This window comes from Castor canadensis, chromosome 13 (assembly GCF_047511655.1).
Source record: "Castor canadensis chromosome 13, mCasCan1.hap1v2, whole genome shotgun sequence".
Lineage (NCBI taxonomy): Eukaryota > Metazoa > Chordata > Mammalia > Rodentia > Castoridae > Castor > Castor canadensis.
Genome location: NC_133398.1, coordinates 11617049 through 11634274, shown reverse-complemented (window position 1 = coordinate 11634274; position 17226 = coordinate 11617049). Strand labels below are relative to the sequence as shown.

Here is a 17226-nt window from a genome sequence, read left to right as displayed (position 1 = left end):
ACCAGTAAGAGCAACCATTGCTGTTTGCCACTGTTTCCAATAAAGACACAGAACAGAGTATTTAAAACTGCCATGGCAGACTGCCTTAGCCCACGAATGTACTCTCCTCTTGTGTATTTCTAAATAGAATAGAATATTTACTGCACATGATGAATTCTCAGAGGATGACCCTCTCCAGACCCTAAATGCTTCAGGTCAGCTTCCATGCACCCACTGGGCTGTACCTCTGTTTTACGTTGACACATTCACTGTGTGTCAGCTTATTCTTCTCATATTCTCAGCTGTGGGTGATATAATTTTTTGGATTAAGTATCTATACTGTGCAACACTGAACTATAACCACCAGTCTCTGATGTATAGCATGGGAAATCAGGCATCAGCCATTCATCTGTCCTCTGTCACTTAGCAGGTGTTGAGTGGCTGGCAGCATGGTTCATGCAGTAGAATACCTGCCTAGCAAGCACAAGACTATGAGTTCAAACCCCAGTAATGGACCCAAAAAAAAAGTTCATATACATTAAAAAAACTAGACTTTGAGAGGAACCCCAAGGGTATGAAACATGGCCCCATCCTAAGGAAGCAGCGTAAGGAAGGAGCCAGGATTATTAAACAGACTAAGTTAATGCCTAGATTTCCTCTGGGATAAGCTAAGCTACATCAGTTGTGCTTATTTTTCATGCATCCCACAACAGAGAGGAATTCCACTTTGGCCATACTTGGTGACGGTCAGCAATCATTCAGGTGAGCTTGACTGTAGCTATTCTTATCTCCTCTCATGTGGGATCCACTCTTCACTTGGGCACAGTGCTTCTCGAACAATGATTCTAAGTTCATCAGAACTTACTGGGTGACTTTAAGGTAATGGGACTCCCAAACTGTGTTCCTGAGCAACACTAGTGACTCTGTGCTACGGACAGTGGAGATTTGGTGCCAATACTGAACAACAATCACCTTTGTTCTTAATAGGTAAAAACTGTTTTGATGAAATACAAAAGAATTCTCAATACATGTCCTCGTATGTATTTAAAAAACTGACCCTAAGGTGCTTCTTAATTTAAATCTTTGGTACCTGTCCCTCCCACTTGCTGAAAGTACTGGTGAGCCTTAACATGAACGAAAACAAACAAATATGAAAGGAAATAATTAAACATGAAATTTCTTTCAAATTTTTTATGTCTCTGTAAGTTCAAAAGATTGGAGAGAAAGGGCTGGAACCTCACTGTGCTTTGCATGGAACAGGTGCCCTGACTTGCTGAACAACAGTGGACGCCACTGTTGTACATGCAGCAGTCTCAGTCTCTGCCTCTTCCCTCCACCCTCCTGTCACCCAGACGCAGTCACTATCACTTAGCCACATCTAAGTGATAAGAAAGGTCCTGTACTGGGGTTTTGCATACATTATTATTGTTATTATTATTTTTCTCAGCAGTCCTACAAGGCGGGTGCTATTTTGATTTTACAAAGGAGAACACTGAGACTCAGGGAGGTTGAGTGATTTCCAAAGTCAACCTCCAGTAGATGACAGGAAACTCCAAGGCTATGCGCTCCCTCACAGTTAGTGGCCCACTTAGCTACTTAGTGCCACTGAGCTGCCCTGGTGGTTTGCAGAGTCCCAGTGGTGGAAGCAGCTCCCCTGATCCCTGACTCATTCCTGGGACTTGATCTTAACTTCAGATGGCCACTAAATGAGAAAAAATGGTCACTGGGAAATTACCAGTCCTTTTTGTAGTCCGCCTCAGATTCCTGCTGTCAGGGTATCTGATTAGCTCAGGCTGGTAGGTTTTGGCTCTAATTCACTACCTGATTGCCTATAAAATAAACTTTTCTTACAGAACATTCAGGGCTACAGATCCATGCTTCACAAAGACATACTATCCATGGAACAAAAGCCTGGTCTCCGAGTATAAAGCAGTTTGGTGGCTTCTCACAAAGTTAAACACAGGGGCCAGGTGTATCTCAGTGGCAGAGATTTGCCTAACATGTAGGATGCCCGGGGCTTGATCCTCAGTGCCGCAAAACAGAGTTAAACAGAGTCACCATGTGACCCAGCAATTCCACTCCAAGGTATGTACCCAAAAGAATGACTAACAGGTGTGCACACAGATGTTCACAGCAGCATTATTCATCACAGCCAAAAGGTGGGGGCAACTTACATGTCCATCAGCAGGTGAGTTGATAAAAAATGTGGTCTGTCCATATAGTGCAATATCATTCAGTCTAAAAAGGAATAAGGTTTTGCAACTTGGATGCACCTTGAAAACATTGTGCTACATGAAATAAGTCAGACACTGGAGGACAAGTATTGCATGGTTCCACTTGTACAAAATACCTAGATAAGGCAAATTCAGAAGAGAGCAAGCAGCTTAGAGGTTGCTGAGTTGTTGCTGTTTGGAGTGATGAGAAGTTAGAAAACAGATCGTTGTGAGTGTACACAATGCCATTGAGCTGTACACTTAACAATGGTAGAAATGGCAACGTTTATGTTTTATAAGCATACTTTTTTCTGCAATTGAAAAAAACAGACAAGAGGGCTCTGAAGATAGACTGGGGTTTGCTTCCCAGCTGTGTGGAACACTGCAGAGCCTGTGCACAGGCTCAAAGGCACACACCCAGTCACTGTCAGGTTACACCTGATTTTTCCTTCCCCTGGTTTCCTCATATCCTCATTCCCCACCTTGCTGTACTACTGTAAAAAGTGTCTTAAGTTTCCTCAAACCAGTTTTTTTTTTTTTTTAAGCTCAAGGCAGATGCCCAGGGGAATTCGTGATATCCCATATCTGTGCTTGGGCAATCCTTTGCTTTTGTATGAGGAGGGAAGGGGGCACATGCCATCTCACCAAGGGCTTGTACTACTTCCTATTTTGAGCCCTTCTCAGGTGAGTCAGCTGAAACAGGCCTCCTCATGACACTGTGGCAAGTTGGTCCCACAGTCAGGTTCCTTCACACAGACTTACAGTTCTTCCATTCAGAAGGCTTCAAGATAGAACATTTCAAAGCTTTTTTCACAAAGATGTTTGGTGGAGCATTCATTATAGTACCAGAAGACGACAAACAACATCAATGCCCAACATGGGGACGTGGTTACAGCAGTGATGGTAGCTGTACTTGATGGAATAGTCTCCAGCCATGTAAAAGTGCCAGTGAGTTCACATTAAGTGGGAGAGGAACAAACTTTAAACTTGGATTTGATTGCAGCTTGGCAAACCCTTTCCATCATGAGAAACAAGTAAAAATATAGAAAAAGTATATGTAAGTTCAGTGGAACTATGGTGATGTCTTAATTTTTCTGTTTAAAAATATTTTTCTATTTTCTATTACACTAAAAATAAATACAAATACAGGTTCCTTTTTTAAAAACTGTGAGATCAACAGTGCTACTCAAGCAGGATACAGATGTACATGGTATCTTTTCCAACTTGCACCAACACAGCCTCGTGCATTCATGCTTGAAAGCCAGGCGATCAATCTGCTTTTCTCTTAACTTCTGGGCCTTGAAGGGGTTTTAGGTGGATAAATATGACTCAGTGGAAGCATGTGCAAAACCAGGGCTGGAAGGTAGATGACACCTGTGCTCCTGAATCCAGAGTGGATGAGAAAGCAGGACCAGTGTAAGCTGGCCACAGTCTGTTTAAACAGCTCGCTTACAGTCCGGGCCCAGCACATGGATGCAGTCAGCTCGGGGAAACCCAGCTAACAGCACGCTGGTCCTGAGAGGGTCACACAAGTTAACTGAATAAACAGCTCCCATGGTAAGCCATTAGACTGGCCTTTCCAGAGACCTGCACAGAGCAGAATGCCTCTTCAAGCTCTAAAGTCTGTGGGTTCTCCTCTTTGATTCCCAGTGGTGGCCAGACATGGAGAACACACCTGCACACACAATGCCTTATAACAACTCCATGTAGCAGGAGCTACAAAATAAGACACTCTGAGTAGAAAAAGGAAGAAACGAAAGCACACCAATCTCTTTTCACAAGTTCTTTAAAACTGAGACTAGTGTGACAGGAAATATCTTTCAAAGGAGGTAGGTTAGTCTTACTCAAATTTCATGATGATATAATTTTAAACAAAAGAGTGAAGTAAAATATTTTTTTAAAAAAATCATTTGTTCTCCCTAGGAGGTAGAACGGGAATCATTCAAAGCACCTTCAAGAACCACATTGCTTTGTATACCCTCCAAAAGTTGCAATCTTCTGCCATACAGAGAAAGGATCCTTGGCCTAACAATTAAAATCATTTGTCTTTTATCCTTTTCTTGCCAAAAAGGACCCCAACCCTAACTAGTTAATCCCTAACACACACTGCTACTCCCAGAGTTGCCTGGCAACTGCTAGGAGGCATGTCAGAGAGCAAGAAAGGCCTAAATAAATGAGCTGGAGCCTGGGTTGTACTTGACATGGATAAAGGGGGTTTCTCCGAACGGGGCTTCCTGGCTGCTTGTGGTTCTGTCATTTAAGTAGAGAAGAACAAGTTGGTTTGGCCAATACTGTTAAACACCTTGGGCTTTGTATCTGGTATTCTCCAGGTGACTGAAAAATGGGTCACATGCTCTTGGGACTTGCAGACACCCTCCCCTCTGCCAGGCAGCAGCAACCTCCAAAGCCTACACACAGGACAGGAAACAATGCACGCACACTGAACACAGCCCCAGGGCCAATCCCTGCTTCCAACGCTTCTCTGTTCCTTCATTTCTTTTGCTCATTCTTCCATCCATTATTCCAAAATATACTCACTGGCACCTACACACTGTGCCATGACCTGTGCCTGGATGGAACATATGGGAACCGGAACAAAGACAGGCAGGAGGGTGCGGTGGAAGGAACCTGGTCTTGGAGTCTGGTCAACTCGAGTCTGCCTCCTGGCTGTCCAATATACCAGAAAGTCATTGCCAATTGGAACTTCTGTCCATGTCTGTAAAATGGACAGGCAGGGGGAATTAGTGAGATGGTGGATGTGAAGCCACTTGAAGGTGAATCAAGTGCTGATACTGTGGGAGGCTATGGAGAGGAGGAGGAGGTAGACTTGGCTGTGGGACACCCTTGTCGTCTCACTTTCTGACCCCTGGGAGGCCACTTTGAAATGCCTCACCTGGCCCTAAAGAAAGGCACCACTGCCCTGAGCCCACATGAGCCCTGCAGACCTGCAGAAGGCACGGACACAAGCTGCTTCTGGCACAGGGCTGGGCCTAGCAAGGGACCCCTTCCCTTTTCTTCTGGACAGAGGAAGAAAACAGAGCCCAAGACTGACAACCAGTGAGCTCTAAGTCAGGGAAGGGGTCTTCAGACCCTGTGGTAGAGGAGAAGCTGCCTATCTCTGCCTCTCAGGTCAGGCCTTGACCCCTTTACACAGAGACAGGTGGGATGGTATGGCACAGGGGACATGCTGCCACAGAGATGACCGGCAGAGCCTGGGCTATGCTTATACATCCATGTCCGGAAGTAAACAGGTGCAGAAGAATGAAGGAACCCGTTCAATTGCACACATTTTGCTGGCTGGAGCCAAGCAGAAAGCAGCAGTTCAAGTCTGTCAGCATTCATATTTTCAACACAACATGACACTGTGACTCTGAGGTAACTTGTGACCCATTACTGTACCACTGGCCCCAGGTGGGAAGCTACCATCCATAAAGCGAGAAAGGACAGGTAAGCCAGAGAGGCTAGCAGTGTCATGGCATGGCTATCCTCTTGTGCTGACACTGGCCCTTCACCCGACAGGCTCCCCCACCCTCACCTGCCTCGGGGTACTGCCCTGCGGACTATCACCTGTTTCTCCCTCACCTTGGTATCAAGGCCTTAAATGTATTCAGCTCTTTTAACTTAGTAAATCCATATCAGAGATTCTGTCTAAGGAAATAGGACTCATGTCTATAATTCCAGCTACTTGGGAGGTGGAGATTGGAAGGATTATGGCTTGAAGATAGCCTGAGCAAAAAGTTAGTGAGACCCCCCCCCCACCTCAACAAAGAAGCTGGGCATGGTGTTACATGTCTATAATCCCAGCTACAAAGGAGGCATAGGTAGGAGGAGTGTGGTCCCAGGTTGGTCAGGACAAAAAGTGTGAGACCACATGAGGTTAAAAAAAAAGAAACTCACTCAGACCATGTGTGAAGACTTAGATACAGATGCTCACCCCAGTGTGGGTTAAAATGGTGAAATGTTACTGACCATCAGAAAGACAAGCATTAGGACAATGAGGCGGGCCATGGTTCTGATTTCAGGCCATGGGAGCTTGATAAAAATCTGAGTGGGGCCTAGATTTGTCTTTTTTTTAAAGCTCACCAGGTGGCTGTGACCCACAGTGATGCTGAGAACCAAAGAGGTCACCTGCTGGGACGTGTGTAGACATTATCAATGATGTTTAAAGAAGACTTCATATGACATGAAAAATCCTTACAGATCTTCAAGGCAAAAGCAAACTAGTATGTGGGATGCTGGATCACTTTTGCAAGGCCTCATAACTGCCTAAACAGAAGCCAGAAAACCCACCCCAAACAAAAAAACAGAAAGCAAACCAAAGATTCCAGCCCTGGGGGGCGCCGGTGTGGGACCTGAACTCCAGATGATGGGATCATGCTCTTCCCATCTCTGGGTCTTTGTCACTGCATCAATTCTACCATGGGTGGTAGGATTTTTTTTTTTTTCTTTTTTTTGGTGCCACTTATTAGAATCCAGGGCCTTGCAAGTGCTAGGCAGAGAAGGTGCTATACCAATCAGCTCCATCCCCAGTCCAATGGGTGCTATTATATAACCAAAGAAACAATTAAAAGACAAAAATGATCTGGGGAGGTCTCCCTGTTCCCTCAGCACTGTGCTGCCTGCTACCCTGGCAGGATCACCAAAGGTACCATTCTCTCCAGCGATACAGCCACTGCCCCTCCCCTTCTTACACTCACAGGTGTTTTGTAGTCACTTTAATTAATCCCCCAGACAGTCTTGTATGGGGAATGTTGTTACCCTGCTTCAAAACCACCTAAGTAACATGATGATGACCTCAGGTTCAATGCTTGGTTGGAAATTTCAGGCATTCTGTCCTCCCTCTTGAACTTACAGAAGAAAGTCATTCTGGTACAGATGAATGGGGGCTGAAAGCATGCAGATCTGCCATATTTCATTGTTCCTAAAGTGAAAATTTCTTCCCATTGTTACTTCTGAAACCCATATGTCTTATAATTGATGGCATCTTTCAATTATAACTGGCAGCACTCTCTTCCCTTTCTTAGTGCTATCTATAATAAAGGTGTATGTTAGGATTGAATGGCAGCTTAGATTCCATGAAATGTGTCATGTCTACCACCAAATGATGCTGTCAATGGCTAGGTAACACCTATCATATAAATGTACTTTACGTTACTCCCCAGTCACCCATCATGAGCACTTAGTCTGTTCCAACCCTTTTCCAGTGCAAATCCTGCTGCTGTGCACACCGTGGCACTAACCTTTCCCTCTTGCTATCAGAGGCATCAGCATCCTCTCCCAGGCTCCAAATCTTTCGAGTCACTGGTATTTCTTACTCTCTCCTCTCCCATGTTTTATCTATTGCTGGGTCTGGGCATTTCTTTCTTTGTGGGACCTTTTCCTGGTGTTACTACCTGTGGGTTCTTGTCTGAGTTTGTACAACATTCCTCCAGCTTTTCTTTCAGCCTATTGCTATCTTCCTGCTCAAACCTGACACAGGCACCTCCTAACTCTGCTCAAAAAACAAAAAACAAACAAACAAAAAAACCATTTCTTCCAGGATAAATTTCACACTCTTAGCCTGGCACCCAAGGCTACCAAATCTGGCTCCAGCCTCTCCTGCAGTCCCATCTCCCCACTCAAACCTTACTCCAGATGAAACAGCTGACCCACTAGCCACAAGGGGCCCAGTCTGAAAACCTCTGCTTGCTCACTCAGCCCCATGCCCAAACAGGGAATAGAATGTCTGCCCTTCTTTTCTTTCTATGTCTTAGACCCTTTTCAGGTCTCACTTTTCTTATGAAAACACTTTGAGCTCATTTGATCCTGACAACAACCTGGAGATAGTCCTAGTTACATTACACAGGTGAAGAAACTGATGTTTAAACAGAGTAAGCTGCTCGCTCAAGTTCTGCACAGCTAAGAAGTGCAATGCCAGGGTTTAAACTCCTGGCTCTGATCTTAAATCCAGCACTTCTCAGAGCCAAGAGTGTGTACAACCATAAACCTCTCTTGTGGAGCAACGTGTACCCAGATCATCTCCAGCAATATATACCATGATCCAACAGTTTCTGGATTCTACACATGCATGACAACAGTGACAATCATGAATGAAAATGCTTCTAGTCTGTGGGGTCCCAGAAACCTCAGGAAAGGACTGGCTCTGTTGTTCCACTATCCTTTTAGGGTAGGGGAGATGACAGTATTTTCCTTTCAAACAAGCATCGAACATGATTGATCTGACTGAGCCTAAGGTGATAACAAAGAACCAGAGCCACCTCACTTAGAGACAAGCAGGACATGGCAGTTTGCTTCAAGCTGAAGGGCTTTAGAGGATCTAAAAGAGTAGAACGCAGAAACGGCAGTCCCGACCTCTGGGCAGTGTGGCCTGAGGTGGTCCTTCATGCCACACTTGGCCTGGGCTGGGTGTGCATGCTCCTTGGCCAGGAGCCACAGATGGGTCAAGCAGAGGGACAGCAGCCAAAAACTTCTCACAGAAGCTGGGTAATGTGGAACTGCCCTGAGTTTCAGGGGAGACCTGCCCTTTTCATCTCCTCATAGCACCGCACCACGCACCACCTTGTACAGCAGGTGGAGGCATGGAGGAGTTGGTGGAGGCTCAGGGGTGGAAGGGCCTTGCAGGCAGGTAACACCATCTCCTGGTCCTTGCTGAGCCTTGTGGTCATTTAAATCACGACCATGTACAGGAGCCACCAAGAAGTGAATCCCCAGGACGTTTTGCTTCCTTAAGTGGAGAAAGGTCCAAGGGATAGTGGGGCACAGGGCAAAATTATGGGCTTTGGACCATTGATAGGTCGTTTCTCTTCTCTGAGCCTCAGTTTCCTCATTTGGAAAGCAGAGCTGACCATGGATACCTCACAGGCAGCCTGGCATGGTATCTAACAAGCAGGTGGTGAGGGTCTTCGTATCTTCCTTCCCCCCAGCAGCGAGAAGGGCTCAGCATTCTGATGCTAAGAGACCAGGTGGGGGGGATCCCTCACCCCAGACCCTCCACCACAAACACACACAACCTCCACTAAGTGAGTTAACAAATCAGAACCATGGAATTTTTGTGGCCCCTCAAGTGGGCTTCTTAGCCCTGACCAAACATGGACTCTGTCACATGCCAAGAGGTTACTTACCGGCTCAATTTTCAGAGCATTTCGGTAGCTACCGAAGAAAGCAGCCTGGGCCTTGAGGAAGGCTCTGGCCACCCCATCGCCTGTAGTTGTGGAGACCTTCTTCAGCCTGTTCTTCAGGGACGAGATCTGGTGGCAGAGAGAAAGGAAACACAGGTTGAGGGCAGGCAGCAGGATGGTGGCTGACTAAGCCCAGCACCTACGAAGTCCTAGAAAATCCTCAGAGTGGGTAGATACGATGTCTGCTGCAGGAGAACAACATGCACTCAGTATTGGGGCAGGTGTTTTTTTCCCTGGTGCTGGAGATGGTACCGAGGGCCTCGTGCATGCTGGGCAAGCACTCATCACTGAGCTACACCTGCAGGTTTTTGTTGTTGTTGTTGTTGTTCTTTTGACTTTTAAATGAAATGTTGCTCTTATTAGAGCATGTCTAATGAAAGTAAGAATGAAACTATTTTCAAGCAGTTACTCTGTGCTAGGTAAGAACTTTCACATAAATTTTCCAATTTTTTCTTCAACAATCCTGTGAGGGATTAAGTGTTCCAACCCTACTACAGTGATATGCTTTGTTCCATTTGTAAGGTGCCCCTGGAATTGTGCAATGTGGTGACCTGAGTCACTCCACAAATACTTAGTAACTCCTACACGCCCAGGACTATGATGCTAGGTGCTGAGGATAGGATGGAGAGTGGGACCGGGCATGGGCCTTGCTCTCAGTCTGCTGGCATTCTGATGTGAAAATACCCACCTGTGTGACATGCTCCTGTGATAAGCATGTAACAGAGTGCTGAGGATGCCAAGGGAGACTTCATGAAGGAAAACGGGCTTAGGACTGAGAACCGAAAGACAAGCTGAAGTATTTAACTAGGCAAAACAGGAAGGGAACTGTGTGCTGAGTATGGGGAGTAATGTGCAAAGGCCCTGTGATAAGGAGGAGTTCAGAGAACAGAAAGAACTGTGGTCTCAGTGGAGAGAATGAGGGGAAGATGGTTTAAGATGAGGTTAGAGAGAAAGGCAGGGGTTGGAAGGAGTTTTTCCTTCATCTTTAGAGAAACAGAAAGTCAGTGGTTGCTTTTAAGCATGCAGGTGACATACTAGAAATACATTTCATGGAAACCAATTCTGTAAGGGGCTTAGATAGTGCAATATCTAATGGTCTCACATAACTTAAGGGTAAAATTTAGAACAAAAGAGAAAATTAGGTTTGGGTGAGCAATGAATCCCTACCAATTGGCAGTATGAATGAGAGGCAGCCATTTTTCTGGGCATAGGATCCATAGCTTTCCTCAGAGTCCTACAGGTACCTGTGAACAACGAATATTAAGAATCCCTGATCTGGAAGAGCTGGTAATGGTGCCTCACATCTGTAATGCCAGATACTTGAGATCAGCTGGGCAAAAAGTTAGTAAAACCCCATCTGAACCAACAAGTTTAGGGCAGGGGTACACTTCTGTAATCCCAGCTATGTGGGAGGTATTGGTAGGAGGATCATGGTCAGAGACTCCCCCCAACCCCCACCTCCTGGCAAAAACACGAAGAATAACTAAAACAAAATAACTAAAGCAAAAAGGACTAGGGGTATGGCTCAAGTGGTTGAGCACCTTCCTAGCAAGTACAAGTGTGAGGCCCTGAGTTCAAAACCTGGAACTGCCAAAAACAAAAAATCACTCATAAGCTAGGTACACTTGAGAAACGACTCAATGACTCACGGACATTATGCCTTATTGCCAAGTTTCTATGCGGAAATTTTTATTTTAACTTTTTTTGTCATGTTGGTGATTGAACCCAGGGCCTCATGCATGCTAAGCAAGTGCTCTACCACTGAGCTACATCCCCAGCCCCTAGAGGGAAATTTTAAAATAGCTTACTGAGATATATTTCACATCACAAAACTCATTCACTTAAACTATACCGTTCAGTGTTTAGTATAATCAAACGTCACACAACTGTCACTACTAAGTAACGCAAGAATGTTTTCATTAGCCCAAAAGAAATGCCACACTTACTAGCTATCACTCCCCATCCCAGCCCTAGGCTCTCTATGGACTTGCCCATTCCGGATATTCTGCATAAATGGTCTCATACAATAGGTAGTCTTATGTGACTGGATCCCGTAACTCAGCATGATCTCATTACAAGCAAGGTCCATCCGTGGTGTAATGTGGATAAGACTTCATTGCTGTTTCCTGCCGAATAATATCCCATTGCTCAGGTGGTTCCCATTTTTTGGTAATTGTGAATAATGCTGTGATTCGCACATACGCGTTTCTGTGGAATTGGTAGAGATGTTTAGGTGAGAATGTGAATAGCAAAACTTCTTCATTAGGTAATACAGACAAGCTGAAAGGGATGCTGGCGTGTCCCGTGCATGCAGAGTAGAGTGCTTGGCACACTGTAAGCCACTGTAAGGGTTAACGGGTGCTGTTGCTAGGGGCTGCCACATGCCTGCAGGGTAAACTGGGTGGAGGTCAGGAGGCTGGGGAACAAGCATAGGGCTAGTTACCCCATCTCTGGATGAAGGTGAGCAATGAATCCAAGCCACAAGGCCCAGTTTCCCTCTGTTTCAACCCTTTCTGGGACCATAAGTCCCAGTGCCACAGTGGTGACAGCCAAGAGTGATGTAGGCTGCTCAACACCTGAGCATTCTGCTGTGGACTTTCAACTTGAAATAGAAATACGAAAAAGAAACATCCTTTATTAAATTGTTAAAAATATTACCCACCCCCCAAATAATAAAAACCCTGCCCCTCTTGAGGACTAGGTGACATTTCCATCCTTTGAAATAGTGCAAACCACTGACGCTCTTCTGGCTCCTCAAAGGCCTTGGGCCACCTGGGCTGCAGATTATTCCTCACTTAACCTTCCCTGGCCTTTCCCTTTCATTCGGAGGTGTTTAATTACCTTGGATTCACAAGCTGCACTTCAGGTGAGCCTCTCCTAATGGCCTCATTACCATTTTACACAAAGAAGGAGTCGCTGATTGCAACTGAGCAAATACTGGAGTGCTCCTTCCCGCCTGCCCCTGCTGGTCTGAAACTAGACAAGTGGTCCTGGGCTCCTGATGCCCTGTGACCACCTAGGTCAAGACTTCTGAAGACCTCCCTTATCTTGCCACACAGAGAAGCTTTTGTCTTGACCTGTGAGCACTTCAAACTTTGAAACTGCAAGTCTATATGCATCTAATAGCTAGTGACAGCATTTTGTCTTTTAAATAAAAGTGAAAGAAGAAAATGGAAGGTTTGAACTAACCTGCCATCATACATCTAAAGCTGAACTTGCCCTAAGTACTCCTGGGGTGCTGGTCACATCCCATTGGGGCTCATCAGGGGCCTCTAGGGGTGTTAGAAGTGCTACTGAGAATGGCTTCCTCCTTTCATCAGGTACCATAGGAGGAAGACAGAAAACAAAGGGAAGCATAGGAAATTGCATTTATCAGCTCCTCTCTAAAGCTATTGCGGCCTCCTGTGTGTCCCATCTTGGGTACTGCAGCACTGTCCAGCCACTTCTGGGCCAGATGTCAGCTTCCGCACTTCTCCATCCCTTTCTGCAACTGTTCTCACATCTTGTCAACACCACCCCAGACACAGACTGAATCTGCCCTCGCTTTGTGGTGCCCATGACCTTGGCAGTGTGAGGCACAGCTCCATTCATCCTCTCTGTCCCTGACTGCCAGTGTAGTTCCTTAAGTGGGGTCCCTGCTTCCACTTTCTTCTCAATGCCCTCTGCCCACAGCTGTAATCTTGGGAATAACCAAATCAGATCACCTCATTCTTCCATGAAACACTTCAATGCCCCCACCCTTCTGCATCAGCACCTTCAGAAGACCAATGAGACTCCCCAGAACAGAGCAGGCGGTGTGGGCTGTCTTTCCACCTGTCGTGTTTAGCATCCTATTTGCCCGATACTGAATTGCTCTCCAATTCCATCACTCACACACCACTAACTCAGACAGTTGTCACCTGAACTCCCTGTCCTGCTTGTGAACACCCATTCACCATTTGAAAGACCATCCGAGTATCAATCAAAGGAGACCCATTAAATAAATTATACCACATCCTCATGATAAAATACTGCACAGTTGCTAGTGGAGTACACTATGAACTGATGTGAAAAGACATCCACAGAATTCGTCCATGTCGAATGGGAAAAAAAATGCAAGTTGTAAGAGTAATATGTACAGCATGAATCATTTAAAAACTTGTGTAAATAAACATGCACACAGTAAAAATCTAAAATGCCATGTATCAAACATTAACTGTGGAAGGGTGCTTTCACTTTTTATTTTATGCACTTGATTGTTTTGATTATCCTTTATAAAAAGCTAATGTTACCTTTATTACAAAGAATTGAAATGAGGCATTTTTCCTTTAATAGTCAAATTACCCATTGCCTTGGGGTAAGGGAAAGAGGGAATCCAGATGTCCCCCCATCTGTAAAGACTCCTCTGATGGCTAAGCCAGGCCCGTGGACTGTGGAGGTGGTTCTACCACCTTTCCTGCTAGCCTGTGACTCCCAGTATATGCCTGGCCCACTGGAGCCATTCAGCACTTTCTGCTAAATGAAAGAACAAACAAGTGAGTGTTTCAACATTGCAAAAGGCATTCCCAGTGATGGCACTTCTTCTTGGAGGAAAAGTGTAAGATCACATTCTTTGGTGATCAATTGTTAGAAAGAATTGATGTAAGTGGGAAAGGATTGATTGACAACAGACCTCTGTTGCCAAACACAACCACAACTACAAGGAAAAGGGACCTCTGGCTGCTGAATGAATTACAGGAACAATCAGACCAGTCTAATTCAACATGGCAAACTCGGCAGGTAATAATAGTCACAGCATTGCCCCTGCAGCACCTGCTCCTCCCAAGCCTCCTTCCCTGGGCACTAGTCACACTCCCTTCTAAGTCTCTTGGCTTCATCTGCTCCTCCATTCCCACTGGCTCCTAGGCTGTAGTACAGGGGTGCAGTCAGATTAGAATAGGTCTAGGATCGGTAACCTGGCTTCCTGTTTTCTTAAACTTTTGAGTTTCAGCTCCTTTGCTGTAAAATGAGGTATTGGCAATTTATATACATTGTGAAGATTAAAATATAATGGCTATGAAATGGATAATGGATGGAACAAGCAAGCCGTCCAGCTTTTTGTTATTAGTTCAGATTTCATCTTTTGCCTGAACTATTGCAACAGTTTTTGAGGTGGTGTCTCTTTTTCTATTTCCTTCCTGGACTGAAAACAAGAGGTTGACTCATGTCACTCTCTTTCCCTGATTTTCCTACGTGGCTCCTTATTGTTAACACAATAAAGTCTAAACTTCAAAGCCTTCGGTGAGCTTTACTTCAAGCCCCATTTCCAACTCTGTCTTCTACTTGATTTCTCAGGCCTCAAAACCCATTCCAAAGCCTAGGATAGTCTTTACTGCATTCTCTAGCAAAATCCTCTATTTAAGCAGAACAAAACAAAACTCTTCAACTTTCTATGAGGTTCTCTTTCAGAACCAACAGCTTTTTCTCAGGGCCCAGGGCCTCCCCTTTGTTGATAGCCAATCTGCTGGGAACTACAGATGAACAAGGGCCTATCTCCTGAGGACTTGCAATTGAGTTCCCACAAATCAGCCACAAATATACTTACTCCTGCATCACAGGGGCTGTCACACTGTGTATATCAGCATCCTATTATTTATCCCCTTACCTACTAGCAGGTTACATATCTTTCTCTCCTGAAGAATGAAAATGACCCTTGCAATCCATAGCAGCACTCAACGGTGTAGGTTTACTTCTTTAACATTCGGTTACAACTCATGGGGTTTGGGCAAGGCATCAAGGATGGCATGCTACTCAGTGTCATTTCTAAGACACTTCTCCCCATCTTCCCACCAGTGCTAATACTTTTAAGATCTTTCAGTGCTTCCCCACTGTTCTGAGATACAGACTGAAGTCCAAGCCAGGCCTGGGGGGGACCCCACGATTGGGTTGCAGCCTCTTTCAGATATGAGGTTCCCACATGGCCTCCATGGTTTCAGCAGCACCTTTTGGGCTCCAGTCTCACTAGCCTTCCTCTCACCCCAGTACAGGTATCTCCTATTTGGAGTGTTCTCACCCACCATTGTTGCCACCTTGCCTAGAATGCAGAAGTGTCCAACAGAACTTTCTGCAACGATAGAAATAATCTATCTTCTGTCCAACATTATCTAACGGCAGAGCTGATACTGAGTACTTGAAATGTGGCTAGTATGTCTGAGGAACTGAAAGTTTTATTTCACTTTAATCAATATAAACTGAAATAGCCACATGTGGATAGTGGCTACCACATTGTATGACATGAAGCCTTAGGTCAACTACTACTCATCTCCAGGTCTTGGCTCAACCATCACTTCCTTAGTTTGGCCCCCAGACTAGACAAAGGTGCCCCCACTGTACCTTCTCTTTATAGTCCTACAGCAAAGTGCGATGATACTTTTGGTAACAAGCCAACTTACGCATGTCTTTTCTAGTAGACCAATAGGTCTAGGCAGGAGGGAGCCCAATCCATTGTCAGTGCAGGCACAACACTTCAACTAGAACCACAGTTCTTCGTCAAGTCTGACTCCAGTTAGCCTAAGCAGGGGACCTATTTCTCTTCCAGGAGTTGTCTTAACCCCTGGGAGTTGGAATTGGAGTCCAATTTTTTGTTTGTTTGTGTGTTTGACAAATCAGACACCCAGCAGCAGCTGCAGAGGGGCCACAGAGTCACTGGGACTAGGTGAGCTGATTGATTCTTCCTTTCCTGAATAAACTAGACATCAGCTTTATTCACAAATCCCTGGGGTATGTCTGGGTCTGCAGAGGACAAAAGGGCCAGTAATTTGCTTCCCATCCTCAGGGAACGCACACACATTCCCTTTTCTTCATATTGGCAATGGAAAACATACCTATGCCTTTGTTAATTCTTGCCTCAAATTTGATTTGTAAGGCCCAACCTACTGTACTTCCTTTCCTGTAAATTTCTGGGAAAACTAGGAACTCAAGAGAAGAAACAGGAACTAGTATGTATCAAGTGCTCCACTATTACAAAATGCCACAGCAAGTGTTTCCATACCCAGCACTGGATTAAGGTTTCAGAATAAGTGGGCTAGGGAAGCCAGTTATCCCCACTACATGGATGAGAAAAAGTGAGACTCAGCTCCACATTGCACAGACAGTTAGGGAGAGGGCTGAAGACAAAGTGAAGCTCACAACTAACTATCTTACTGCGGTCTGTGCCAATCCACGAATTTTCACTGCTGTCAGGGTTTCTCAGACCAGAAAATTACATTCGTCCATGATACTGGCTTATTCTTTCCAGTCTTAATATATCTCCATTATTGCTTCCTTACATTCCTTGCATTTTTGTTTCTTTCTTGAGAACATGGCTAGACCTTGACCTCAGTTGGCTTTAATTGCTTCTTCTGCATCCCATTTTCCCCACAAAGATTCTGGTTCTCTGTGGGGGAGTGGGGCTGTGCTAGTTATGTGAAGCTCCAAAGTGGGGCTGGTGATGACCCTTGGGGCCCTAGTCTCTGCTCCCTCCTTCTCTCCTGAAAACTCATGGGCTACATATAAGTAAGGAAGTTAGAGGCAAGTGTTATAATTCTCAGTAGCACTGTGCCAGACAAAAAGATCAATTTTCATTATGTGAATGGTCACTTCACTATGTGCTGTAATGGTTCTGTTGCACAGCTTATGAAGAAACTCTTGAATCATTAGGAAGACATTCTTGGAGTAAAAAAGTACAATTTTAAAACAAAACCAAGAAGGCCCATTTCCACTAGCTGCCAAAGAAAGCTCAGGAGGAGTCCTGCATGCACTGAGGCACTCCAGCCCCTGCCCACACATTTAATCTCAATACCTTGGCACTAAAAGGGAAACACTCATTAGCCAAGACTTCAGCAATTTTCTGTCTATTT

The 17226-nt window shown here is 45.1% G+C and overlaps 1 protein-coding gene across 7 annotated transcripts in view; it reads right to left on the bottom strand.

The window, feature by feature from the left end:
* Positions 1-17226, bottom strand: part of Dennd1a (DENN domain containing 1A) — a 463821-nt gene that overhangs the window by 131678 nt on the left and 314917 nt on the right. For all 7 annotated transcript variants that reach the window (XM_074051037.1, XM_074051041.1, XM_074051038.1 and 4 more), the window contains one exon: positions 9314-9439. In XM_074051037.1, coding sequence (XP_073907138.1) covers positions 9314-9439 — 126 coding nt within the window. The remainder of the gene's footprint in view (positions 1-9313; positions 9440-17226) is intronic.